The 25,232-nt window shown below is 50.3% G+C and overlaps 8 protein-coding genes across 8 annotated transcripts; 4 read left to right on the top strand and 4 right to left on the bottom strand.

The window, feature by feature from the left end:
* Positions 1–4,762: 4,762 nt before the first annotated feature.
* GUITHDRAFT_149830 (hypothetical protein) lies at positions 4,763–5,314 on the bottom strand (the record flags this gene model as incomplete). The annotated part of the gene is made up of 1 exon (XM_005841619.1): positions 4,763–5,314. A coding segment is annotated over exon 1 (440 nt), but the record flags the coding sequence as incomplete, so codon positions are not given.
* Positions 5,315–6,353: 1,039 nt separating this feature from the next.
* On the top strand, positions 6,354–8,575 carry GUITHDRAFT_160498 (hypothetical protein; the record flags this gene model as incomplete). The annotated part of the gene is made up of 10 exons (XM_005841618.1): positions 6,354–6,497; positions 6,548–6,753; positions 6,882–7,361; positions 7,406–7,512; positions 7,562–7,689; positions 7,741–7,810; positions 7,864–7,976; positions 8,026–8,168; positions 8,214–8,271; positions 8,321–8,575. 10 exons carry the CDS (start codon positions 6,354–6,356, stop codon positions 8,429–8,431), a joined length of 1,560 nt encoding a protein of 519 aa, XP_005841675.1. The 3' UTR covers positions 8,432–8,575.
* Positions 8,576–11,486: 2,911 nt separating this feature from the next.
* On the top strand, positions 11,487–12,729 carry GUITHDRAFT_160496 (hypothetical protein; the record flags this gene model as incomplete). The annotated part of the gene is made up of 4 exons (XM_005841617.1): positions 11,487–11,526; positions 11,629–12,481; positions 12,523–12,582; positions 12,634–12,729. Exons 2-4 carry the CDS (start codon positions 11,696–11,698, stop codon positions 12,727–12,729), a joined length of 942 nt encoding a protein of 313 aa, XP_005841674.1. The 5' UTR covers positions 11,487–11,526; positions 11,629–11,695.
* Positions 12,730–12,858: 129 nt separating this feature from the next.
* GUITHDRAFT_99349 (hypothetical protein) lies at positions 12,859–15,039 on the bottom strand (the record flags this gene model as incomplete). The annotated part of the gene is made up of 8 exons (XM_005841616.1): positions 12,859–12,872; positions 13,063–13,153; positions 13,205–13,285; positions 13,333–13,392; positions 13,441–13,535; positions 13,578–13,641; positions 13,689–13,790; positions 13,840–15,039. 8 exons carry the CDS (start codon positions 15,037–15,039, stop codon positions 12,859–12,861), a joined length of 1,707 nt encoding a protein of 568 aa, XP_005841673.1.
* A 1,138-nt stretch (positions 15,040–16,177) lies between these two features.
* On the top strand, positions 16,178–17,662 carry GUITHDRAFT_149828 (hypothetical protein). Its single transcript, XM_005841615.1, has 2 exons — positions 16,178–17,332; positions 17,452–17,662. The coding sequence occupies exons 1-2, from the start codon at positions 16,374–16,376 to the stop codon at positions 17,564–17,566; spliced, it is 1,074 nt and encodes a 357-aa protein (XP_005841672.1). The 5' UTR covers positions 16,178–16,373; the 3' UTR covers positions 17,567–17,662.
* A 37-nt stretch (positions 17,663–17,699) lies between these two features.
* Positions 17,700–19,427, bottom strand: GUITHDRAFT_99347 (hypothetical protein; the record flags this gene model as incomplete). The annotated part of the gene is made up of 10 exons (XM_005841614.1): positions 17,700–17,774; positions 17,818–17,854; positions 17,899–17,989; positions 18,038–18,077; positions 18,125–18,190; positions 18,240–18,281; positions 18,333–18,407; positions 18,463–18,515; positions 18,570–18,814; positions 18,865–19,427. 10 exons carry the CDS (start codon positions 19,425–19,427, stop codon positions 17,700–17,702), a joined length of 1,287 nt encoding a protein of 428 aa, XP_005841671.1.
* An 851-nt stretch (positions 19,428–20,278) lies between these two features.
* YKT6 lies at positions 20,279–21,471 on the bottom strand (the record flags this gene model as incomplete). The annotated part of the gene is made up of 12 exons (XM_005841613.1): positions 20,279–20,375; positions 20,426–20,474; positions 20,524–20,561; positions 20,613–20,634; positions 20,683–20,738; positions 20,788–20,838; positions 20,885–20,944; positions 20,989–21,023; positions 21,082–21,123; positions 21,172–21,262; positions 21,311–21,348; positions 21,396–21,471. 12 exons carry the CDS (start codon positions 21,466–21,468, stop codon positions 20,319–20,321), a joined length of 612 nt encoding a protein of 203 aa, XP_005841670.1. The 3' UTR covers positions 20,279–20,318.
* An 877-nt stretch (positions 21,472–22,348) lies between these two features.
* Positions 22,349–25,128, top strand: GUITHDRAFT_160493 (hypothetical protein; the record flags this gene model as incomplete). The annotated part of the gene is made up of 6 exons (XM_005841612.1): positions 22,349–22,358; positions 22,747–23,620; positions 24,032–24,200; positions 24,280–24,482; positions 24,627–24,828; positions 25,045–25,128. Exons 2-6 carry the CDS (start codon positions 22,770–22,772, stop codon positions 25,126–25,128), a joined length of 1,509 nt encoding a protein of 502 aa, XP_005841669.1. The 5' UTR covers positions 22,349–22,358; positions 22,747–22,769.
* Between the last annotated feature and the right edge of the window lie 104 nt (positions 25,129–25,232).

Raw genomic sequence — 25,232 nt, 5'->3', positions numbered from 1 at the left:
CGACAACGTTTCAATCCTCCCTTGAACAAATTTAGTTTGATGCGGAATTCCATCGCTCAGCTGCTACCACGGTACGGTACGCATCGGAAATCCGATGACATGCTGTCGGCGTTCAGTTCTACGAAAGGACATGATGTTGAAATGAAGAAATTCTGTGAGCAATACTGTTGAATGAATTTGAGACTGACAACATTACAATTTTCTCCTGAACACCTTCAGTTTAAAGCAAAATTCAATAGCAGATTTGGGGTTATGTTGTTCAGAAAAGGCTACCCCTCTTCTATCGGGAGCATCAAGGGGTAGAGACCTGGCTGCTGCAACTACCACGGCATCCAGCACGTATACTGGAGGAGGACCCGCGCGACGATTGATGTCAACAGCAGCACTGTTCATCACTTAGGTTAGGCTCTTTCTATATGTCATGCAACTCAACGGAGACTCAACGGAGCCGCGCTCTTTTCAAGATTGCTCCTTCCGCGAGCTTGCTCAAAACGTTCGAGCCTGGTCCGTGGGGACAACTTGTGTCAACCGGCGATCGGTGATCCCAACAGCTGCTACCATGGTTCGCATCGGAACCCAAGTTCCCATCAGTCTGGTGCTGTACAACTGGGTATTTATTTGTCTAACCGTGTGTGAGAATACTCCACTTGATGCCCGGAAAAACAGTGTACTGGGTTTGCGAGCACACTCTTGCCTTTCGTTTTACTAGAGCACGCGTCTAACACACGGTGTATTGCACGTTCTGCCTGTGTGATGCACAGCATAAGTGCTATGCAATGATACATACCTCCAACAAAGTGAAAATGGAGCTTTTCGCTCCCACTACCGCGGCTGTTGTCACATGCAGTACACAAAGAAGCTCAGATTCACTGCCTGCATCCTCCTCATCCCAACAGCATCTGTGCTACATTATTGGGATAGTTCCGCCTCATAAAAATGCTTCGAACTGCTCATCAGCTTGATAGCTCATGAACCATGGACATAGTTTGTACCAAGACATCATTGCGATGCAGAAATGATAAGATTACAAGCTTCTGAACCTGAAGTGTTGAAAATAAAAGACAGAGGTAAAAAAAGAGAGGAATTTTCGGTAACACAGTCTGTACTCCAGGCTTGGCGCCACGTGAAAAGGAGCCTTTGATCTCAAACATTGATTCGAAAAAGTCATTCAACTCGACATCATATCAGATATTCAGATAATTTAGCTTCCTTCGACTAATCTGGGAAATGGCATGCCGCACCCTCGAGATAGAGATGAAGCTTCAGTGAGAGTATATGGAGGCATTTATGTGCCAACATTTAGAGTTCATCTCAAATGAAACTGAAGAAGTGGACCAAAAAAATCAAGTCGAGTACTTTTACAACTTGTCGTCACGTTGATTTGGGTGTTGAATCGTCCATCGTCGTCGTCATGTGGTACGCTCTTCACTCACCGTTATTGGCTCATCTGAACACCTGTTTGCGTACACCACCCCCAATGTCCTCTGTCTTTCCCACCCCTCCTTCCCCTTCAATTGCCCGCCATCGAGGGCAGACATGACGGTGAGGCAGGGAGCTCAGCGGGGATGAGGGGCACACCGCTCTCATACTTACCTGGCGAGGGTGACCGCTCGATCAACAAGGAGTGGCCCTGGCATGGAGCACGACATCGCACTCGGTCGCTGTGAAGTGTCATGACCTGACGTCCTTATGGGCGCGGGCCAATCGCATAATTTCTGTAAGCGTGGTACTTGCGTTCGCGCAACACCACCGTCACCCTCAAACCAAATCAAAGACCCACAGTCGAATCAAGCATGTGCGGATTGGTATTTAGTCAAATCTCGAGCATGTGAGTAGCAAATGTCCGTCGTTTTGAGACGGTGGTGGTCACCGCAATTGAAATCCTGTCAGCATTCATTTATGTCTTGTACCTTGGACCTGGATGGTACCTCTTGCTGTTGAGACTAGGAATTGTATTGCGGCATAGAATGGAGCTTGGGCTAGTAGGCACATTGACGGTCCGGACAGTACCCCACCCCCCGGATTCTATCGGTGGGCCCCTGTGGGGGTGCAACTCCTGCTGACAAACTCGACCACATGGTCCAGATTATTTCAAATTTATTGAGTAAAATTAGTACTACCCCGGCACGGGATCTGGGAATCTGGACCTCTGGGCCACGCGTGAAACGCTGACCTAAGAATCCTCCGACAACATTTCAATCCTCCCTTGAACGAATTTAGTTTCAAGGCTTGGTGTCACAAGCTGATCGACGATGCTGGAGGAGGACCCGCACGACGCTGACAGTGCTGTTCATCACAGTGACTTATGACAGTGCTGTTCATCACTTAGGTTAGGCTCTTTCTATAAATCATGCAACTCAACTGAGCTCTTTTCAAGATTGCTCCTTCCGAAACGTGGAGCTTGCTCACCACAGCCGCCGCCGAGCCTCGCGACCTTGAGCGAGACATTCCGGTCGGACAAGTTGTGTCTATCGGGCATCGGTGATCCCAACAGCTGCTACCATGGTACGCATCGGATCCCAACAGCTGCTACCATGGTACGCATCGGAACCTAAGGACCATTGGTTACTCCGCCAGCAAGTCACATTTCGACACGAAATACTAAAGCTCCTCCTAATTTGTAATGCCCAGGCGGAGTGGCAGTCTGAGATCGCAATCCGATCTCGATGGCACAGATGATTGTTGTATCGCTGAATCCCTCGTCTTGCCCACAGCACGGCAGTGACCACTGGTGGTCTAAGTTGAGAATTACTGTGAGATAGAGAGCTTATCTAATCCACATGCAACTGTGACCCACCTTGAGCGTCACGCTATGATGTGCCACATAGCAAGCCAGATCAAACCACGGAGGACTATAGTTCAAGTTCGTGTAATCTTCAGAATTTGCTGTGGTGGATCAGTTAATACACAATCTGGCTTTTCAGATATTCGCTCGTATTATCACCGTCAACTCTTGTTCGCCATTTATACCAATCCAATGATAGTGTTTCAACGCTTTGCTCAGGCAAAGTGAGTGCATTTTTGGGCATCCTCGTAAAGAGCTCCTGACTGGAGGAGTAACACATTCAAAAGCTTGGATTTTGTTCCTGGCATTCCAGTCCACTTGCATTCAACAGCATATGCTTCCCCGTCGACTATCTGCCGTGCACAAACAAGTTTATGATTTGAAATTGTACCCTACCTTCTCCCCCAAAATCCCCTGCGTTTCCCACCCCTCCTTCCCCTTCAATTGCCCGCCATCGAGGGCAGACATGACGGTGAGGCAGGGAGCTCAGCGGGGATGAGGGGCACACCGCTCTCATACTTACCTGGCGAGGGTGACCGCTCGATCAACAAGGAGTGGCCCTGGCATGGAGCACGACATCGCACTCGGTCGCTGTGAAGTGTCATGACCTGACGTCCTTATGGGCGCGGGCCAATCGCATAATTTCTGTAAGCGTGGTACTTGCGTTCGCGCAACACCACCGTCATCCTCAAAACAAATCAAAGACCCACAGTCGAATGCCTGTTACATTGTTGACGGAATTACAACGACGGGAGACTTTCTTTTCGAGTAAGACTCAGCATGAATCCAAGCACACTTTTACGGTCACCGGGAGGTACGGTCAGGGAGTTTTAATGTTTGAAACAAGGTTTCAAACATTAAAACTATTTTTGACCTTACACGCTTTTACACGCCTGGGGGGTGCATATACAACCAAATCGCCTGCCCTCCCCCTTCCCCCATTGCTGCATCCGCACCCGCCGGGGCAGGCGGCGACTGTTTGAATCCCAGATGGCTCTCAGCCAATGGCCCTTTCATCGTATTCAAGCTCCAGGCCATCCAAGGTTGGATCATGTGTGAATGTTTGTACTTTTTGCGGCATACTGCAAGACGACATTTCAAACAGCTCGAGCTTGTTTTTCAAAGGAAGCTGTAGGAATCAGCATCGCCATGGATTCCAGAGTCTAGGGCTGTTTTCGAATCCATTTGATGATCATTGCAAGATGGAGAATTGCTCGTTTTTGGTGATCAAGCATCCACAACCCTCTTTCGTATGATTGAGCTTCGAGCACATCTCTGACTGTAGAGTTGTTTGGTGTCAAGATTGTTTCTCGTAAAGGATCTCTCTGATTAGGCAATTTATTGTTGTTTTGGTTGGCATTCTACAAGACCCATTCTTCCTCCTCTCTGTGTCAACCAAGCACATATGCATAAGGCATGTCAGTCGTGTAGGCAACTTGATTGCAAATAGATCGCAAGTGTAAGATCGATGAACTATTCAACGCCATGAATGCCGGATGTGAAAGAACTTCCCTCAGGACTTCTCAGTATCAGAACCAGCGAGCTAAGACATAAGGTAGAGTCTCCATTGAATATCATTCCTGCGAATGTAATGTTTTTATCAGTTGTGGGGAAGAGAAGCATGGAGACAAGCGGGTGCCCAAGCGAATAGGAGCATCTTGCGGATGTAGGTTTGGACAAAGACGGCGATGATTCCGAGGTTGTGAAACAGGCAGCGAAAAGATGCTGAGGTTTTCGGAGTTCATAAACATGGCTTGTGACGAGCATCGAGCATGTCACACGTAAAGCGATGGAAAACAACAAACAAAAATTGTAAAGCAATCGAAAGCAACGAAAATCAATGGAAAACAACAAACAAAATTTCTTCTCAAAGGTCTAACGAGTGGTGCCAGGTTTGCAATCGAGAAGTGAGAGATTTCACAGTATTTATTATTTTCGATGTCGTCTTCATGAAAAAATATATACCCATGCACTCTGAAATTATCGTGGAGATCATCGTTGGCATGCTCCAACATGCAAGGAAAGCTGAAGAAACACATTTTTGGTATAGCATTTATTTCATCCGTATCCTTGTAAATTGATTGATAACAATCACGGTTTCCAACTTTGTTCAAAATTCTTTTCAGGGCCACACAGGGCACTCGATTAGTTATAATGGTTTCGTCTACATGTTCCAAGAGGACTCGATTGTACATGATGTACACTTCGACAACCTGTGCATCTGAGTGCAGCAATTTGATCATGCCCAGTCGATTCACTTCAACGCCCCTGTGATCTTCACACTGAAATTGAACCCCTGTGCCAGGCTCAAGTATGATATTCAAATTACTGCCTGGCTTTTTCCAGTACATCCTGGGCAAGTCTCGATCATCAACTGACGTATGCAGGATCATTCGAAGCTTCAAATCTTCAGGTGTCTTTGACTCATCACAAGTCTCTTCCTGCTCCAAGAATGTATCGAAAACTTCCTGCCTTCGCCTTCGCTGAATTCCATTTGTTGCTGATACACGACGGTGAAGATTCATTTGTTTGGTGTCTATAACTGGAGCGCAAGGGAAAGGGAAGCAACGGGGAGGGAGGGGAGGAGGGAGCAGGGAGGGAGCAGGGAGGAAGGGAGGGGAGCAGGGGGGGGGGGGAGGGAGGGAGGGAGAAGAGCATGGAAGGAGGGGAGGGATACTTGTTTGCTATGGAGATCTCAGGATTTTTAATGAAAATTATTTGCTCTTTGATCGGGGGCAAGGGGACCTGTGTTTCGGTGGCACCCTGTAGACATGGGGTAGGTATCCATATAAAACAACCGGTGTAGAAAAAAAAGATTGCCGTTGCTAGCTGGCATACGACTCCTTAATTTGAAAACAAAAATACTTATTGGCTAGATTTACTACACTCGTCAATGGCTGACACTAATAAGATTTCATGAGCGTGTATCGAAATATACGAATAACCCTACCCCCTTCATATCAGACAAACATACCGGTACACAGGGCAGAGAGCAGCCAAGAGGCGTGTAAGCCGGAACTCAAATGCTTAAAACGAATATAAAAGAGTACTGAGTGGTACAAATCATTCTGGTACAAAATTGACTAAAAACTGTATGCTTATGATCAAATTAACAGGTACAAGTGTTTGTTAAAAGGATATAAGTTTATAATTGGGCATTAGAAAATACCATGGAATGCACTGAGTCGCCTTTACTCAAAGGTACTGAAAATAAAAACTTGCGCCGGCCCTCAGTCGGCGAGCAACCGTTGAACTCAGTGACCGGACTCAGCGGTTCAGTGGGCCGGCGCGGCGGCCTCAGTCACCGTGGCAAACGGCAGTGCGCGGCCGGCCCGGACACTCGGATCATAGTAGTTCGGGCTCCCGGATTTCAAACTGCCCGGCCAAAGGTTGTAACCAGGGGTAAGGACGTCAGGGGGTGGTGGATAAGAGGGTCTACTCAAACATATAGTCAATGGACCTAATTGTTCAATTAGAGAATCTTATACCTTTGAACACCATAACACTCAACTATCACCAGTAGCTTTGGTGGTAAGGTGGGTAAAGGCCGGGTAGGAGTGCGTTGACGATGGCGCAAGCCCTGGAGTTGGCAGAGCCCAACGTGATAGACGAGGAGCTCATCAGAAACTGCATCACCACAGTGGAAGAGATCAGCATATCTGAAGACAAGAAGCGAGAGTTCAAACAAGAGACTGCATTGGAAGACATACAGGTAGCTTGCCGACCGTTTTCGTGTCCTGTGGTATTCAGTTTCTTCTTTAGGCATTGACCTTCAGCTTCCAAAACATATTGAAGATCGACAATCTTCATGGATTACTCTCCCTGGTAAAGTTACAGCTGGACAACAATATCATCGAGAAGATTGAAAATATTTCTCATCTCACTAACCTAGAATGGCTTGATTTGTCTTTCAACAACATTGGAACGATCGAAGGGCTCGAGAGTCTCATCAAGTTAACAGATTTGAGGTTTGTTTTGTTTCATGAGAGTGGAAACAATGATTTTCTGACTTGCTTTCTGTTTTGCATTCAAAATTTGGGTTTATTTCAAATCTCCTGAAATCCACGGTTCTTCTGAGCAGTCTGTTCAATAACAGGATCGAACGATTGAAGAACTTACAAACATTGACGAACTTGAACTGTCTATCAATAGGAAACAATCAAATCACGGATGTTGTCAATGCGATTCACTACCTTCGACCTTTTCCGAACTTACGAATTCTAAACATGCAAGGGAATCCATGCAGCAAGGATCCAGAATATCACATGAGAATCATCGCCCACTTGAAGGACATTGTGTATGTGGACTACCGACTTGTTGATCCTGATCAGGTTCAAAGTGCGAGGGAGCACTTTCAAGATGAATTGTTTGAGGTGTATGAAGAAGAAAAGCGGAAAGCTGAAGAGATGCAGAAAGTAGAGGAACTACATCAGCGACAACAACAGCTGAAGGACGCAAACTTAGAAGGGATCAACACCCTGTTAGATGAAATGTTGAAAGATGACACAGAGCAAGAAAAACTCAAAAATCTTACTTTCTGGCCTGAAGTCATCGACGAGTTGCAACATGAGTTCAGGTGCAACTTTCCTTGCAAAAAGAAGTTTCTAAAGATTTATGCAGGCTGTTGTCAGAAGAATTCATTGAAAACACAATCAAAGAAAATGTCAAGAAAGAAAATGAAAGAAGCGTTTTTGAAAATGCCCTGAATAGAAATAGAGAGGAAAAAGGTAGGTGCACTCTGCTGACTTCTTCTGCTGAGTGAGCGTTGGCCTGTAGATGAAGCCTCTATCAGCCTTGTACACAAATTCAACTTGAAGAAGAAACATCTTATCCGACAGTTGGAAGAAGATAATATAAGGGAGGAAGAGGCTGTCGCCTACCTCAAGGAACTACAAGAGAGCAATGTACTTGTGTCCCGTTATCCCATGAAACCTCTGCTAACTATGTGATGGAAGTTGGAGCTCAACGATGACTTGTTGGAAATCGAGTTGCGTCAGATGGAAGATGATGATCAAATCTTATCAGGTGCTGCTAGTTCCGTCATTGCTCTCCCCTGCGGTTCCTTGATGTTCCACTAGACTTCGAACGGCGATATGGCGATCTAGTCAACAAGTTTGTGGAGTCAGCACAGAACGAATTCTTCTCAAAAGCGCGTGAGCTCGAGAACAACTTCTATCAGAACTCGCTACGGGTGTCTCCTGCAGTCTGTGGTTGCCCCTCGTGATCCTTTGAATGCGCAGATGATTCAGGAGGAGCTAGAGCACTTTGCCGCTGGACAACTGGATGAGCTGACACCTGAAGCAGCCATGGTTCTAGGAGACAAGGAGCTCATCCTCGCATCCATGAATACTTCCCATGACATCCACCTTGGAAAGATTGACGGGTGAGTTGAACCAGACCATTGGCAGCGCATGAAGTTGGTTTGCAGGTTAGAAGATAAGATCGTCACAAACGAAAGGAAGAACTTTCACTCTATGATGGAAAAGGTGTGATCATCTGAGATATACAAGCTTTTATTGAATGCTACTGTTACAGGATAGGAAAGACTCAGTAAAAAGAGACAGATCTAGAATCACGGAGATAGGAGCCATCATCTCAAGGAACAAGCATGAGATAGAAGAACTTCTGAGAGAGATGGAGCCATGAGAGCAAGAGACTGCAACCTGCCTCTGACGATGGTCTCATTGATTCTTGTTGTCTGGTAACCACATCCTAGACATCTCTTGCACCTCCTGCAAATCCTCGGGAGTGCCGTACTCTTGCGCCTCGTAAGTGAAGATTGAGATGACCAACTTGGCGCTGTTTCGGCCGCTAGGAGTCTTCAACACCCATCCGTTCCTGATGCCATCCGTTCCCTCCAACAGCGTCTGCTCACCGTCAGGCCAAGGCGCCAGCCCACATGACCTACCTTCAACGCTCGAGCTCCTTGTAGCTGAAAGGCGTGGTCCTCTGACCAGAGCTCGAGGCAGCGGGTTAGCCGTTGCAGCCCTTGGTGGCTGACAAACTCTTTCTGGTTGTCTTGGTGCAAGGAGAGGAGGTGCTTGAGCGACTCCAAGACTGACGTCAGCACCACATCCTTGTCGTGCTCGAACTCCTTCAAAGCGAAGCAGAGGAACGCCATGGCCCCCGCCTCGTGCACTGCTGACTGCTTCTGAGCATCTGACGTCACGTACGGAAACCTCTTGCTCGTTCCAGCTGCTCGATGCGTGCTTGGAACGAGGACCATCCTCCCCAGCGCCTGGGGCAACGAGTCAAGGAGGAGAGGGCTTGTTGGCCGTACCAGAGCTCCATGCGCCACCACCCAGTTGTCGTACGGAGAGACGCGACTGCGTTTCAAGCTCTCCAGGTTCCAAGAAAGAATTTGATTCGAAAGGTCTTCTTGGTCGCCTGCTGCCTCTGCCTCCTCTTCTTCTTGGATGCTGTGAAACTTAGTCGACATGACCGCGTTGATCTTGGAGGCGAGTCGAACACACTGCTTTGCTTCGTCACTCCCTCGTCGAGTGCTGGACTTCTCACCTTGTCGTGTGATAGCGCGGTGTTGGATACAGTCAGAGCCCCTATGGCTTCACAGTAAGAGCGGGCGAGCACAGGATCATGTGCGAGTAGCGGCTCCAACTCCGTCAGGGTAGTCATGATGTTGAGAGACTCTGCCGTGTGCTGAATGCTCTGAACATCCGCAATGATCTTTGTTCGCACCCACGTCAGAGGCGAGAAGCATCGCAAGTCACCATGCCTGTTTCGCTATCCCCTTTCCGAGCTGCAAGGACTGGAGGGGGAGGTTGCAGATGGCGGACAGAGCGAGCAAGCCGTTGGAGAGCAGGAACGTGTCGTGAGGATGCAGCCTGAGCGACCCGTTGATGGTCTCCAGTCCTTGGGCTTCCACTATCTGCCATGTCGTCTCGGTCACGAGGCACCGACGGCACCTCAAACCACCTGGCTCTTGATGCGATGCGACGTCTCGGCGAGCTGCCCGATGGCGTACAGTCCGTTGCTCACCAACGTCGCCTCATGCTTGTGCAGGCGGGTGCAGGCGATGGAGCTCAAGACAAACACGTTCCACAGCCCTTCCGTGCTCGGGTCTGCGAGAGAACGCTTGCTTGCCTTGCCCACAAGCAGCAGAGCGTCGGCTACAATAACAGGGTGCGACATGTGGTCAGAGAGGATGGAAGGGATCATTCTAAGAGTATCTTCAGGCAGCGCATGCTCTTCCGCTACATCAGCAACAAACAAAAGCGTCTGATCCCTCAGTCAGATCTCTCCCCGCCCGCAGACACCAGGGACCTCGAGAACGGTAGCAACGTGTCGCTCCTGGGTGACCTGACGCACGACGTCCTTGAGCCTCTTGTCCGCTTCTTCTACTGGCGACAGCTTTCTGTCCTTGTCTCTTTGCTGCATGGCATGTCAAACTCAATCCGGCTGCTGTCTCCTCCTCGTCACGAAAACTCTCGCACACCCGCCAATGTGTCTGACATCTGCTGCTGTACAAGGAGGGGAAGCATCACACCAGCGCATGCGAGGACGTGACATAGGCAATGGCGTTGGAATGACGATAACATGCCGAGGAGAGCAAGGAGATCGATTCTCGCATGCAAACGGCTTCCTCTCATCTCGCCCGGCAGCTATTGCAATTCAACGCATGCCGCACTGCACCAACTCCGAACATGACATCCTCCTCCTCCTCCTCCTCCTCCTCCTCCTCAACTCTTCTGCTCCTTACCTTGGCAATCCTTGCCTCAGCTCGCTCAAGCAGCCTCAGCTTTCGCTCAGCCATGGCCGCATTCCCCGACATGGTTGTTCCCGCTCGCACCTGCTGCTAGAGCGCCGCCATGCTCAAGTTTTTACTCAACTTGAAACCAACAAAATTCTGATAACTTGTGGCCTGCCACTAGACCCTCCCCTCTCCCCCCTCTCCCCCCTCTCCCCTCCCACCCCCTCCCTCCCCCTCCCTCCCCTTCCTCTCCTCTCCTCCCCTCCCCTTCACTCCGCTGCCCTCTCCTCCACTGCCCTACTCTCTCTCCTTCTCCTCTCCTTCCCCTCGCCATCTCTGTAACTGTGCAGGCGTTGTCATACCGCCATGGGCAACTCAGGAACGAAGGGAGGGGCAGCAGCGATACCTGGAGCAACAGGCGAGCTTCTCTCGAGCATGCTTTCACTGTCAACGCGTGTTGATGCGACATGCAGATGAGGAGCTGGCGTCGTTCAAGCACAACTTCACCCGCATTGTCTCCTTGTCGGGCAAGGTGATCTGACGCGAGGATGAGAGACATGCTGATGTGACGCATGGCAGCAGAAAGACTTGGATGAAACTTCCCTCCGCGAGGCCCTCAAGCTGCCTCCCTCCCTCTCATCTCGGTTGCTTCACAAGTTTTTCCTCCACACACTGACGGATGGCCGTCAGTCTGTTCGCCGCCATGCGGAAAGTAGTGTCAGAGAGCAAGGGTAGCGCGGGATCCAAACTGATGCATTTCAGTATGGCCGATACTGGTGACTGTCGATGCTCGAACTTAGCGGACCTGACGCTTCTTGTTGAGCTCTCGTGCTCGGTAGGGTCTGTACCACAGATCGATTTGACAGGAGATCTTTCTCACTCTCGGTCCTCTTTGAAGGCTCGAAGACTATCAATAGAAAGGTCTACGTGCAAGCTTGTCTCTTAGTAGCAACTGACTGGCAAATTGACAGCTAGCGCGAGAGCTCTATAAGACCATCGCCTTTCATTCACTGCCAGATGATGGAAATGCTAGGTGTGGCCTGCAGAACCATACGTCCCTTGCCTACCTGCCTCTCTCCGTAACCTCCTGCTCCTGCTCCTGCTCCATCCTTTATTCTGATTCTCCGAATGTCAGCGCGCTGGCGGAGAGACTTGCAGACATTAGCGTGGATAACGCTTTCGAAGAGGTTCAAGGGGACGAGATGACAAGAGAAGAAGGAGACAACTGGTTACAGCGAGAGGTCGACACCGAAGGCTTCCTTCCTGACCTCCTCCGCTCGGCCTTCCTGCTCTCTGCCAAGGACTCGTCCATGCACAAGAGGCAACGGAATGTTCCCCGGCTAGCTCGCAAGTCGCGTCTCCTCTCAGACGAAGTGCTCTGGATCTTCGGCCCTCAACTCCCTCCCACATGCGTGCAGAAGCCATGGAAACAGCTCTACAGCAGCGTCAAGCACGGCAAGTCCTTCTCGCGCTTCATGTCCAAAATCCTCTTCCGGGGTCCAACGTTGCTCATCTTCAAGGACAAACTGGGGTGTGTCTTCGGAGGGTTCGCCTCAGTGTCCTGGCACAAGAGCAACAAGTTCTATGGGGATGGCCGATGTTTCTTGTTCTCCTCCTCCCCTAGGATGAAGATCTTCCCTGCCAGCAACGTCAACAACAACTTCATGTGGCTCTCCACCAACTTGACCTCCTGCTCCAACGGGCTGGGGATGGGAGGACAGAAGGACTTCTGGGGCATCTACGTGGACACCATGCTGGAACGAGGGGTGTGCCGAGCTCCTTGCTCTTCCTTCTGCAAGATGCCCTGCCTCTCCTCCTCCCCCGAGTTTGAGTTCGAGGAGGTCGAGGTCTGGGGTTGCATCCCCGACTACGTGGCAGACGAGAAGGAGCTGGAGGCAGCAGGGGTGAAGAGAAAGCCCGTGAAGTCGCTCGACGATTACACGGCAAGGAAAGACGGCAAGACTGTTCTTGATGACGTGGAGGCTAAGGTAAGAGCATGTGATGCTGCTCATGATGACGAGACTGTCAGGCTATTCTTGACGCGGCCGGGGTGGGAGGATACAGCGACGACGTGCGTGCGTACGATGCGGTGGGTGAAGGAGTAGAGGGGAGGGAAGGCGAGTCGTGAGATGCCTGAAAGGTGCTGGCGAAGGAGGAGAAGTCTCGAAAAGCAACCAGAGAGGAGGCTGACGCAGGCTCGGACAGCGATGACTTGGAGTACCAGGACGAGGACTGAAGGGAGCGAGAGAATGAGTGAAGTGGGGGAGACAGTGGGAAAGGATTGTGGTCGAGGAGCTCAATGTACTCAAGGAGATCAGGTAGTAGCGAATTCCAACGGGCCCTCCTCGCCAATCATTCCTGCCCTTCACGACTTTGCATCTGCACAAGTCATTAAGATTTACCAGAACGAACAAGTCAGAGATTAACGAACAGCAAAAGTCAATGCAAAGGAGGAAACATGGAGCACAAGAGGTCGTTTGTCAATCAAAGTTAGCATGACCATAATCGAAAGTTAAGATCATGGGTATCAATCGTTCTTACACAGAAGTAAAGATTTGAGTTGCTTCACCTTCTGGTCTCGAGTACGGATGTTCCATATGTACAAGGTCCTGCACCTGCCGCATGTTTCCCGTGCTCACGAGCCATTCCTTGAACTTGGCCTGCCATGCGCCCTCAGCCTCCTCACCCTTTTCACAGACCCTCATTCTCACCTGTATTGCCTTCTGTAGCGCCTGCTTCGTGCTGCCGGCGCCCGCCTCAGTGTCGGCGATCTCCTTGCGCAAGTCCAGCACCTGTCAAGCTGCGTGACTAGCGGCAGGTCACGAGAGGGCAAACTGACCTGTTTGTGCTTCTGCTGGAGGGCAGTCGCGTAGTTAGGAGGCAGAGGGCAGGGGTTGGCCTGTGCTTATTTGAGCTCCAGCAGTGCCCAGAGTACCAATAAGACAACCTGCGAGGCGACGATGGAGGAAGGCTGGGGCTGGTTGGACGGCACGGTGACGCAAAAAAAGTTTTGAGGGGGCATCTGCGAGAATCCAGGAATGGCTGCAGGCTGGTGAGACGAGAAGCTCGAGGAGCAATCATCACCTCCTCCAGTCAAGACGATCCCACTCGCGTTCCGAGAGATCCACAACGCCTCCGCCCAGCGGTTCTGCCGTATGACATCAATGCTGCAGGCTTCCGACATGCCACAATCACTTTGGATCGATCGATCTGAAGAAACCTCCACATGGCAAGACAGTCAGCAAGGAGGGCGTTGAAAGGAGCCACTATCAGGTCGTGGTTCTCGCCGAGAAGAATCTGCCACATCGGGGTGACAAGGAGACAAGAAATGCAAGGCAAGACTCACGGGCTGTCTGTTCGTCAAGATGTGTAGAGTTGTATCAATAGAGTTCGCCACGTGCAGCCTTCGGCACCCAAAGATGAACTTTGATCTCTCGCAGTTGTCCATGGTCACCAAATTAGCAGCAGCGATCAAGATCGTGCAGTTGACGCAGCCAGTGATGACAACATGATGCAAGGGAGCCGTGATGTAGATGAAAGAGTCATAACAGTTCTGAATCTTCATCCATTTCTGCTGAGAGGTCTGCCATGCTTGCTCTTGCGATGGAGCGTTGGGAACAAGCTCCTGGGAAGAGCGGATGATTGTCGATCGCGATATGTTGTGGAGCATGAAGCCTCCCGAACGTTCTGCTGCTGCCGTCTCGATGACAGAGCTCTCGCCATGGACCTTGGTGGGAGAGGAAGCGGAAGAGTGAAACCGTGCAGGAGAAGGCTGCTCCTGCACTGGCAGCGACTCGGAGATCCATGAGCAAAGATCGGAGACGCTGACCAGCTCCTGCTTTCCCTTCCAGAAGGGCACGAGAGAACTGAGATTGCTTTGAGGCACTCCATATGGCGCCATCAGGATCGCCCCCATAGCATCAAACTGCGAGGGATGGACATGCGTTGAAGATGCAGAGCCTGACACGATATGCAACAGCTCCTTGACGTTCTTCTGGATGAAGCTGATCTGCTTCTTCTCCAACTCAGACGCCTTGCTGCCAGAGACCACTGTTCTAGGGGAGAGCTGCTGCGAAGAGCGAGGGGAAAGAGAATCCGATGCTGTCAGCTGAGGATATGCAATGTCCGCTCGCAACGCCCTCGGTGTCCCCCCGATCAAAGATTCATCCTTGTAGACTGCAAGCACATACAAGAACAGGGCGAAGGGGGCGGGAGAGACCGTGGAAGCATCTGACGCATTTCCCTCGCACATACTATCAAAGAAGATGTCAAACACCAGCTGCGCATACCCTGTATCCATTTTGAAGCTCTCCTTGGCATACTTGTGCCAGCTCGTCAGTGAGATAGAGGTTTCTTGAGCCATCCCCGCTCGCGCGCCATTGTTCAGAGCCACAAACTCACAGAGCTGGTTGACGTTTGGCATGTTGGAAGGGACGGGGAGGATAGCATGATCAAACAGTGTAGTCCTCGGTACTAGCGCCGCTCCTGACTTGGACGTCGCACTTGCCGAGGACGCGCCATGAACACGGTTGAGATTTAGAGACATTTTGCTAGCTAAGGAGGAGTTGAATGAAGAGCTCGCCATGGCAAGTCGATGGGATTCTGATCTATCAGTCTTTCACCCACGAGCGATTTAAGCACAGCAGGCTACAGAGCTCAGGCTTCACGTCGGAGACCCACGGGAGAGAGAAAGGAGGATAGGCAGTCGGGCGGGGCGATCGTTCTCTTAGACCCTGTAGTAGATTCAAACCATCTTCATGCCTCACTCCCTCATCTCCCCAAGCTCCTCTCTCGCCTTACTCCCGCTCCCGCCATTTCTTGCCGCTCGCACACCTCCCGGATACCGTGAAGGATACCCTCCCGGATACTTGTGAATAACTTCACGGATACTTTTGTCGGATACTCCCGGGCCGAACCGGCCGGGCGATGTTTCGGTGCCGTGGCTGGTTGAGGTTTGACTGGTCAATGATGGGGATGAGGGGTTGAAGTATGCTCGGGGGGGACGGTAGTTTCCTCTGATCCGATCCCCAAGTTTACTGCGAATGTAAGTGACGGCTACAACATTATAGAATTTCCCCTGGTTTACCCCAATTTTAACACTCATGTTTTCGATTAATACATAGTTTTTGAAATACGAAAATGATTTTTTTCAAGGGTGGTATTCATGCTATGATCGTGACCAGTGCTTTTCTTTAGTGAAGTCACGGCCCCACCATGGCATTCACATGGTCACGGCATGGACCCTATAAGAGTCGCAGACTAAAGGTAGGGGTGGTCCTGCAGGGATGCTGAGGACCCTTCGAGCAGGGCAGGGGATGGCGGTCAGAGCAAGAGGCAAAAGGGGAGAAACTTGAGGAAGGGGAGGCAAGAAAGTGAGGCCATCTAGAGGGAAGTTACGTAGATTCAAGGGGTAGGTGGGGTTATCAGTGAAATGATGAGATAAAAAGGGGATATTCAGTTGATCAAGAGTGATAACGGGGGTGGGGTACTCGAAGCATTAGCAGATATATGTTCTGGGGGGTTCCTTTGGCTCTTAACCTTGGGGAGTTTGTACGGTAGGGGTCTGAGTAGTGCAGGGGGATGTAACGATTGGGCTTGAGAGGGGTCCATTTGTAAGGGTGTACCACCCCTACCTCCAATGAGGCCGGATGATGAACCCCTTGGTTTCAATCCCTGCAATTCCTGATACCTCCCCCACTTCTATGGCCTTGAGAAGCGCAAAAGCGGCAGTGAATTCAATCATGCGCTATCGTTAGAGCGCGAGCGAGCAAGCGAGCGAGCGAGTAACAAGGAAGACACTGATAGCTTTACCTAAGGCGCTGATAGGTCTACCTAAGACACTGATAGGTAGATTGCAGCACAAAGGGCAGTATCCCCGTCATGGCTGACTGGAATGGTGCGCACAGAAAGTGGGACTCCGACGGCAGGAGTAATGAACAATATTCGTTGGGAGGTGCAGATGAGCCTGCGTATGCTCCCAATCAACTTGGTGCCAACAGCTACGTGAGACGAGATCAACATCAATACCGTTTCAGGGCTGATCCTGGTGCCGGTGTCTTCGACCATCCACTCCATGCATATGCGACTGGTCCATTTGTTGGTATCCCAAACATGCCGCAGAATGTGAATATGCCACACAATGTAAATATGCAACAAGACCTTGCTTATTCCACGAGGCGAAACAGCAAGTCTTCTGAAAGTTATGGACTTTCCTATCCACCATCCATACCACAAGCACCCGTCGATGAAGAAGTGTGGGTTTCCGAAGCATGGAGGTCGCTAAAGACCCGGTCTCAGTCCTCACGATCTGTCACCACAAAAGATGTCACTCAGCAATTGAGCTGGGAGAATATTGACGAGCCAAGCGAACGTGAACCGGGCACTGGGGACACACAAAGCGAAAGCTCTCACGTAACTACTGCCAAAGACCCTCAGTTTGCGCAACCTTCGGATTTTTCTCCCAAACAAACAGGAGCTGGAAAGAGTGGACCCAAGTCGACAGAAGATTTATCGGGGACTTCATCGATTGAAGATCGTCACTCCTCAGTGAACTCGGAGCTTGAATTGACTTCCTCTGCTCCATCTTCATGTGTTTGGAATCCTCCCAATTCCTCGAAGCAGATGGACTCGAACTTGAGCCAAGCGGAAACAAAAATTTTGGAGAAGGTTGATGAACAGAGGAACTCCGAGCGAAAGGGAAAGACTGGTTCTCCTAGCAACACAGCAAAAAAGAGGAAAGAACGAGATCTTCCAGATGACATACATTACGGAAGATACGACGACGACTCTGAATGGACTCTTGGGCCCGGAGAACCAAAATGGAAAAGTACGTGGAGTAGGTAAACACCAACGTACTTGTCTGCAACTCTTGTCTTTGCTTCTCTGCTTCTGGAGGGGGGAACGGGGTTTACGACTTCAGTTTGGTTTGTCGTTTTCCTTACAGTACTGTTCCTTTCAGGTTTGGGAAAAGTAATAGTGGAGAAACATCTACACACGAACAGGACTCTAGTGAGATTCCTAGCGGTGTAGTTCAGGCTGCACAGTCTGAGGAAATCGCCAATCCCAAAGTCTGATAGCATACCAGTCGCCAAAGGATAACAGTGAACTGTCAAGTTTGAATATTTATTTCCTTATGTCCATGTTTCTAGTATAAAGACTCGGTACACCAGAAGTTGAGAGATACATCACATGATATGCAAAGAATATTTAAGCTTCAGAGTAGGGACGGGCCGCTTGTGCCGCGGATGCGAGTTGCTTAGTCCAAGGGATGTACCATTCGCCCTATATCGCGTCAGCCAGCTATAATCAATGCTAACAGTCTTACGTTCTGTCCTTGATGTCCATGCTCAAACGACTGATGTCTGCGATCTGAGTCAGCGGACGAAAGATGGAAGATTAGCCTTACAATCGCTTAAGAGCCAATTGTTGGAGCAGATTCTGCCGCTGCATCTCCGAGACACTCTGCTTCTCATCCTTGAGAGCTTTGACCAGTTTGCCTATAGCTTTTTCAGAACGCTCATCACATGATTGTCACTCTCAAACACCTATCATCTCCTCTTCCACCAGTACAGTGCTCTGCGCCATCTATATCTCAAGTCAGTAAACCTGTAACAAGGTAGCCCACAGTTCACCTTGGCTACGTTTGCAAAATCTTTTCTCTGCTTCTTCTCATTATGATACAGTGAATCCACTTGAGCCTGAAAGCGAAATGGGCAACTGGCTCACATCTGAACGCTCCAACGTTACCTGCAAGGCTCCTTCGGTCTTGACGGCTTGGAGCGCATCTCGCTGTGACACGACGAGTCATTAACGAGCAGCACGTTGAAACAAAGCGGGAACCTTGGCCTCTTCTTTCTCATTATCCGCATCCTTCAGCTTCTCTCTCTCCTTCTCCAGTTTCCTTGCCGCCAAGATCTACACGTGCCGAGTCAAAAATACGAAAACAATTATGGATATTGCGGTTGGTTACCAGAAGGTTGGATTTTTCCTGCACCCCTTGATCTTTAACCTCCCATTTGTCTCCTAGTCAAAAGTGAGTAGCAGACATCAAGGGCATCGCATCGGGACCGGGTGAACCGAACGGCCACATCGCCTTGGGTTTCTTCTTGTTTGCCAGACAATCTGTCGAATCGTCTAGCAGAGCCCCAAGAATTCCATGCCTGATCTGCTCCACAATTTTCTTGCACTTGGGATCAGATTCCATGGCAACAATCCAGTCCTTGGCGTTTCCGTCTTCTTCTCCTTCCCCTGTAGACCCAATACCCATCGAGAGCTGCTGGAAAGGCGCTCGAGCCTCGAGACGAGACTCTGAGTGGACGCGACTGTCACTGCAGTCAGAGGAGAGACCAGATCATGGAGGGCAATCAGATACCTCGAGTCATGAGGAATGTTACCAGACAAGCCCTCAGAGCTTCGTCTATCCGCCCACGATGTGATGGTGTCGTCGTATGACGGGTATCGTGGCCTGTCACTTCGCAAACGGGACAGCTGAAGGAGGGACTGAAAGCCTGGTCCATTGTTCTGAGATTGAAGGAAATCGGTTTCCAGCTTCTTCATGTACCCTCTCGAGTTCTGCTCGTCGCTCTTGAGCTCGTCTCGAAAACTCAGTTGCGCTGCTGCGTTGTTGGCTCCTTGCAGGATCGCCTGGTAGTCCTCGTCTCTCACTCCTCCAGAACGCTCGCCTCCCTCTTGGTTTGTATCCTCTCCAACAGCATAAAGCATAGGAAACAACGAGCTGCCCTTCTTCGCTGAGTTCAATGCTCGATACTTGGTCATGTAAAGTGCACTCAACGGATCTCCAGACTGATCGAAGGAAGCTGCTAATCGGGAGGAATGAAAGTCCTTGTCATCTTGTGCATACTTCAATTGCAGTCTGTACTCTGCGGCCTTCTTTCTGTCTCCTCCACTTGTATCTGAGTTGAGATACGACGCCATCTCTGATGACCCCAGACCTGAATGGATGCGAGGCAATCTCGCCACACCCAGTTGGTTCTCAAGTTCCTGATCTTCTTTCGCAAACTCCCTTCTCATGCTCTTTGTGAGGTCTTTCATCCCCCCATCATTCACAACTCCGCCTAGCAAACGCTCCTCCAACTCTGCTCCTCCTCTCCACTTGTCACCTCCATTCAGCCACAACGTAGTGCACAGAGCACACAAGACAAGGCCGCTACAAGCAAGGACCACACCTCTCATGATTCTTCTTCCAGCTGCTGACGAAGTTGCTGACCATGACCCTCCTCTGTCCCCTCCATCCTCCCCTCCCTCACCACCGGCACGACAGCCACCTTCGCCCATAGTGACGCTCCGCCGGAAATAGACTGCAGAACCTGCAATGATGGTAGACCAGACCCGGCCCGGCCAACTTACCGTAGTACTGTCACCCGAACTTCCAGGCTCCGACCACCAGCGTCAGCCGGGCCGCACTGCCGCAGCTTCCGAGGCCCGACTCGCCGAGTCGTGTCGGGCCGCAGAGTGTCCGACACGGCAGCCTGCCCCGGGGGCGACTTGCAAGGCTGACGGCGCGATCGGATAGCGGCATTCAATCAACGTGCCCCGGGCCCGCCCAGCCGGGTACCGGGCCGGCGGGGCCGGCCGGCGGCGCAGGCGCCGGGCTCTCCCCGGCGAAAGCAACCGTGACTCAGCACTCAGCGTCAGGCTGAGCAGTCACCGTGTTCCGATTCCGCATGCCGCTCGCCGCCGGCCCGGCCACAGATCATCGGACTCGTGGTGATTAGCGTCCGATCAGATTAGCCTCGGACTATTTGGCACACTTTTCAAGTATTTAAGTTGCCGTTTGTACAGGTTCATTGAACACGTCAGATATTTTCACATAATCTCACAGCATTGGTTATGCTTTTTCGCCGTCTTGTAGAACTTCTTGCTCTACCGGAGTTCATGTCACGCTACCATCTTGCCCGATGCTCAACCCTCACCTGAAGTGACAGCGAGTCACTCTTGTCGATGAGATCATCGAGCTTCTCCCTGCACAACCGTGAGACTCAAACCTAGTCCAACGTCCGACGACTCTCACCCACGCGCCAGCACAGCATCGATAGTGTTGTACAACACCTGCACCAGGTGCTTTACACTTGCATTCTCACCATCCCGAGTGCAACGAACCTGTTTCGTCTCCTCCAGTTCTCTGATTCAAAGTCCATCAGGTGCTTGCTCGCTCTAACAGACTTCTCACCTCTGGATCTTGGTGATCTTGTCGGCTTCCGCAGGGTCCTGGTACTTGACAAGAGCCTTTGCGAGCAAAGCGTCAGGTCGGCGATGTCAAACTCTGTGACTTGACCTGCTCAAGGTCTGGAAAGGACATACAATTGTCGTTCTTGTCTTCCGACCACTTGTCGACAGTCAGGACTGTCCAGCAGAGAAAACGAGCGAGTCACCTTTCCATTGTTTGCTTCAGTGAAGTCATCTAAGAGCTTCGTGATGATCGCAAAGGCGACCTGTCAATTTGTCAGACTGTAAATCAACAAACATGACAGTAAACCCGTTGAGGGTACTCCGAGTCAGTGATGCAGACACCTGTTTGCAAGAATAGCCTTGTTATCATGCAAACAACCTCCACACAGGTTAGACCGACCGGAGATGCCATTGTGACGACAAATGATGTAAATATAGTTTCCTGCCATGCCAGTCAGTCAACGAAACCTGGGAATCTCCCTAGACTCGCCTTCATGCTCCAGCCTCTGGTAATCTCCGGGGTTAGTCTTTGCTACACATGTCCGAAGCACAAGAGCTGTGATCTCCTTCACAGTGCCTCTCTGACATATTCAGCGTGAGAGACGTTGAGGAGTCAATGAAGATGATACTTGAAAGAAACTCAGCTGGCTGACGTCCACCGCATAACCTGTGACACTTGTTATTGGAGAATCATGAAGAGAAGTTGTAGCTCACAGAGATGCACGGGTTCCTTGATCGATGCGTCCGCATGCTTCCACCTAGAGATTGAAAGTGCATGGATCTTCATCCTGTTCCAAAAGAATAAAATCAAATTCATGCAGATTCGCTTTCAAATTCGCAGAAATGAATTCTCTTCTTCAAGCTCCTCTCCCTCAAGTGACAGCACAGTATTCGAGATCTCATCTGAGCTCTAAACAAGACAACAAGCTGCCATTTAAAAGTTTGGACCTTCAGTCGTGTGCGTGTGATTCAACCAAAGTATGATTGACCCCTAGTCATTCAGTGGCGTTGCAGTTTGTCATGGCGTAAGAAACCACCTCAAGAGAGCTAAAAACTGCAACAATAAAAGACGCTGAATACCAAAACAAAGATGCCGGACAAAGATTATGCTACACGCACGTCGTCTCTATATCCAAGAACTAGTTCTGACAACCAGTATTCGATATCAAACGGCTGCAAATTCACCACTAGGAGCTGCACTAGAAGAGTTGATACAGACAGCTTCTAGCTTCTTCTTGGAAAGCTCCTTCCTTGATGTTTCTTCTCTTTCCGACCTCCTCCTCCTCCTCCTCCTCCGTCTGAGATGCACTACTTCCCCTATAGCCGCCGCTTCCTGCATGCCACCGCAACAGTACGACACTTTCAGTTAATATAAAAGTTTCAGTCTGAAGTTTCTGGTAACGCCCAGAGTCTCAAAGTCTCAAAGTCTCAAAGTTCACAAAGAAATCCCCCATTGATTCCCCTGCTACCTATTAGGGAATGGAAGGGGGGTTGGTAGCGTCAACACGAGGGGTGGGGTACCACAGAACCCGCAAAGTGGGTAGGGTAGTACTGTTAATTAGTATCAGAAACCGTACTGTACTGTATTTACAGGAGGGTGAGACAGCATAGAATGCTTTTGATAGGGTGGGGTGATATTGAAGATCTCTATCCTACATGGTGGGGTGGTCGGCAAAGGTTAGCAATGCAGGCAGCGGCCGAGGTGGTCCAAGGGAGCGCGAGGCAGGGGGGCGATGAAGAAAGGAAACAGACAAAGTGAAGGAGGACAGGAGATAAGAACCGAATGTAATCCCTTGGGTTTGAGGATCCGGTCATGGATGCTCGAGATGCGAGCGTCTAGCATGGTTGAACCCAAAAAGGGAAACAAGTTTTTTTTCATGCGGGAGCAGAGTCGGGAGAGGATAGGTATGAGGTGAGAAGAGCATCGCCTCTTGTAGATTGGATGTGGAAAGGTAGGCACGATTGCAAAAACTCGCATGCTGAGCTGAAAAAGAGGTCGCACTGCCGTGCCCACCATCTCGAGGGTATGCAGGGGGTGCTGAAATGACTGAGTTTCCTTGGTCAGGAAGGACTTTCTGCATCGAGGAGATGACTTCTCATCAGCTATTCGGCTTTACCTTCCGCGCTTGCGTTTTTCTAATTCTGTTTTTTGAGAATGTTGTGTGTTTCGCTCCCTCTCTTTTCCCAACCATGAGCATGATTCCTTCGTGGCGGCCGAGTCTCAGGGCATTGTACAAAAACCAACGAGTGTCGTGGAGCGCACCTGCTTACAGCAGACCAGCCATACTGCCTCAAACCTGTGTGAAGATGAAAGATCAAGATGGTGAAAGAATGGTCAAAAATCAGGATGCTGAGCCGTCAAGGAAGCCCACCTCGCTTGAAGCTGCTGCCTCCCTGGATCTAGACCAAGCAGAGAGCGACATGAAGCTGGCGAACATCAAAGACGAGCTGCAAGACATCAACAAGAAGATGATGGCCACCCTGCGCCGGAGGAAGACGTTGCTGAAGAAGTACAGAGCGTTGAACCAAGCAAAGGCTGAGTACGAGGACTTCGTGGGAACAATCAACACCTTCTGCACTGCCGAGGAGTTCGACATGCCGCACGCATTTCGACGTCTGCGTGTGTGGAGCAGAGGCAACGCCAAGTTCATGGAGGAAGGGAAGGTGCTGCACGTGCGAACGGGCTCCCGCTTCGATCAGGACAGCGGGGAGTCAACGTACGAAGGGGAGGGGGACGCGTTCATATTTCCGTATGGCGTTGTGGTGTGCTGGGGGCTGGACGAGGAGCAGGAGCTCGAGCTGCTCACTGTGCTGAGGTTCTGTGAGGTACAGGGATACGTAGAGCCTGAAGAAGATCACTTCTCCTACACCTATGGGGAGGGTTTCGATTACGTTTTCAGCGAGGACCAACTGATCCTGACCACACGGCCCAGCAAACGGTAAGAGGCAAGGGGTCGATGTTGCCAGAGATACTGTGAGAGATGAGCTAGATGATGGTGTAAGAGATGAATGAGATGATGTTGTAAGAGATGAATGAGATGATGTTGTAAGAGATGAATGAGATGATGTTGTAAGAGATGAATGAGATGATGTTGTAAGAGATGAATGAGATGATGTTGTAAGAGATGAACGAGATGATGTTGTAAGAGATGAATGAGACGATGTTGTAAGAGATGAATGAGACGATGTTGTAAGAGATGAATGAGATGATGGTGTAAGAGATGAACGAGATGATGTTGTAAGAGATGAATGAGATGATGTTGTAAGAGATGAATGAGATGATGCTGTAAGAGATGAATGAGATGATGTTGTAAACACCTTGTGAAGTTTTCTCATCGCTTTCTTGGCAGGACCGAAGATCTCGAGCGATCTGTTCTCGAGAAGTTGGCAGCTTCCCACGGCTTCGCTCAGTCTTCCCGGCTCGCCGCGTTCGCAGAGTCTGTGCAGCAGTCCATCGAAGACACACGAGGCCTTGCAGCAGAGCTGGCAGCCAAGGGCGACATTGTCAGCCAGAGTCAGGTCAGCTCCTCCTCCTCCTCCTCCTCCTCCTCTTCATCCCCATTCTCCTAACAGCATTGACTCACGCTGTTTCTGTCAGAGGGACATTGCCCGCACCTACGGTCGCCTCATCCTCGACCGCCACACTATCTACCTGTACGCTGACGTTCTTGACACTCCCGACGTGTGCTGGGAGAATCCAGACCTGGATCCCCTCTACCGGCTCGTTAACAAGTACCTCGAGCTCAGCCCGCGCGTCGAGCTTCTGAACAGCCGCGTCGATGTCGTGAGAGAGCTGCTGAGGTCTGATGAGTTTGCTGGTTTGTTGCGATGACGATCATGGTGATGATGACGATGATGATGGAGATGATGACGAAGACGATGATGATGATGATGTATTGAATCATGTCAAAAACAAGACCATTTTGATATTGATCGCCTTTGCAGCCTTCTCTCGGACGAGTTGCAGAACAAGCATGCGAGCAGACTGGAGGAAATCATCATCTTCCTCATCACTGTTGAGATCCTCATCGAAGTGGTCAAAGACATTGTCCCCATGGCAACTTCTTGGGTACAGAAGAACGCGGCCATCAGCGCCGTCGGCGTCGCTCCCTCTCTCGTCGCGTCGAGTGCGGTGCAGGCGATCATGGTGAGTGTGTGAAAAATGGAGGAGGGAGACAAGGATGTTGAGGAGTGAGAGAGAAAATGATGGAGAGGAGAGAGGAGGAAGGCACAGTATGAGAAGGCAGTGGCTAAGAAGGACAAGGAGGAAGAAAATGAAGAGGTACCAATGATAAGGGGAGAAGATCGAGGAGGAGAAAAAGGAGGTAAGGGTGAAGGCAAGGATGATGACAACGAAGAGCAGATCACGACCATCACGTGCTTCGGAGTGCTGTTGACAGGAGCTGTTTTCACGGGCCTCTACTGGTGGTGGACGGTCTTCAGGTAAGTCGCCCTCCTCTCTGCCTCCGCCTCCTCCTGCTGATGGCATGAAAAGGCCTGGAAACTGGTTGAAGAAGTACATCAAGAGATTCACCTCTCATACCACGGAGG

This window comes from Guillardia theta (assembly GCF_000315625.1).
Source record: "Guillardia theta CCMP2712 unplaced genomic scaffold GUITHscaffold_2, whole genome shotgun sequence".
Lineage (NCBI taxonomy): Eukaryota > Cryptophyceae > Pyrenomonadales > Geminigeraceae > Guillardia > Guillardia theta.
The sequence above is the reverse complement of the archived record's forward strand: the minus strand, read 5'-3'. Positions and strand labels throughout refer to the sequence as shown.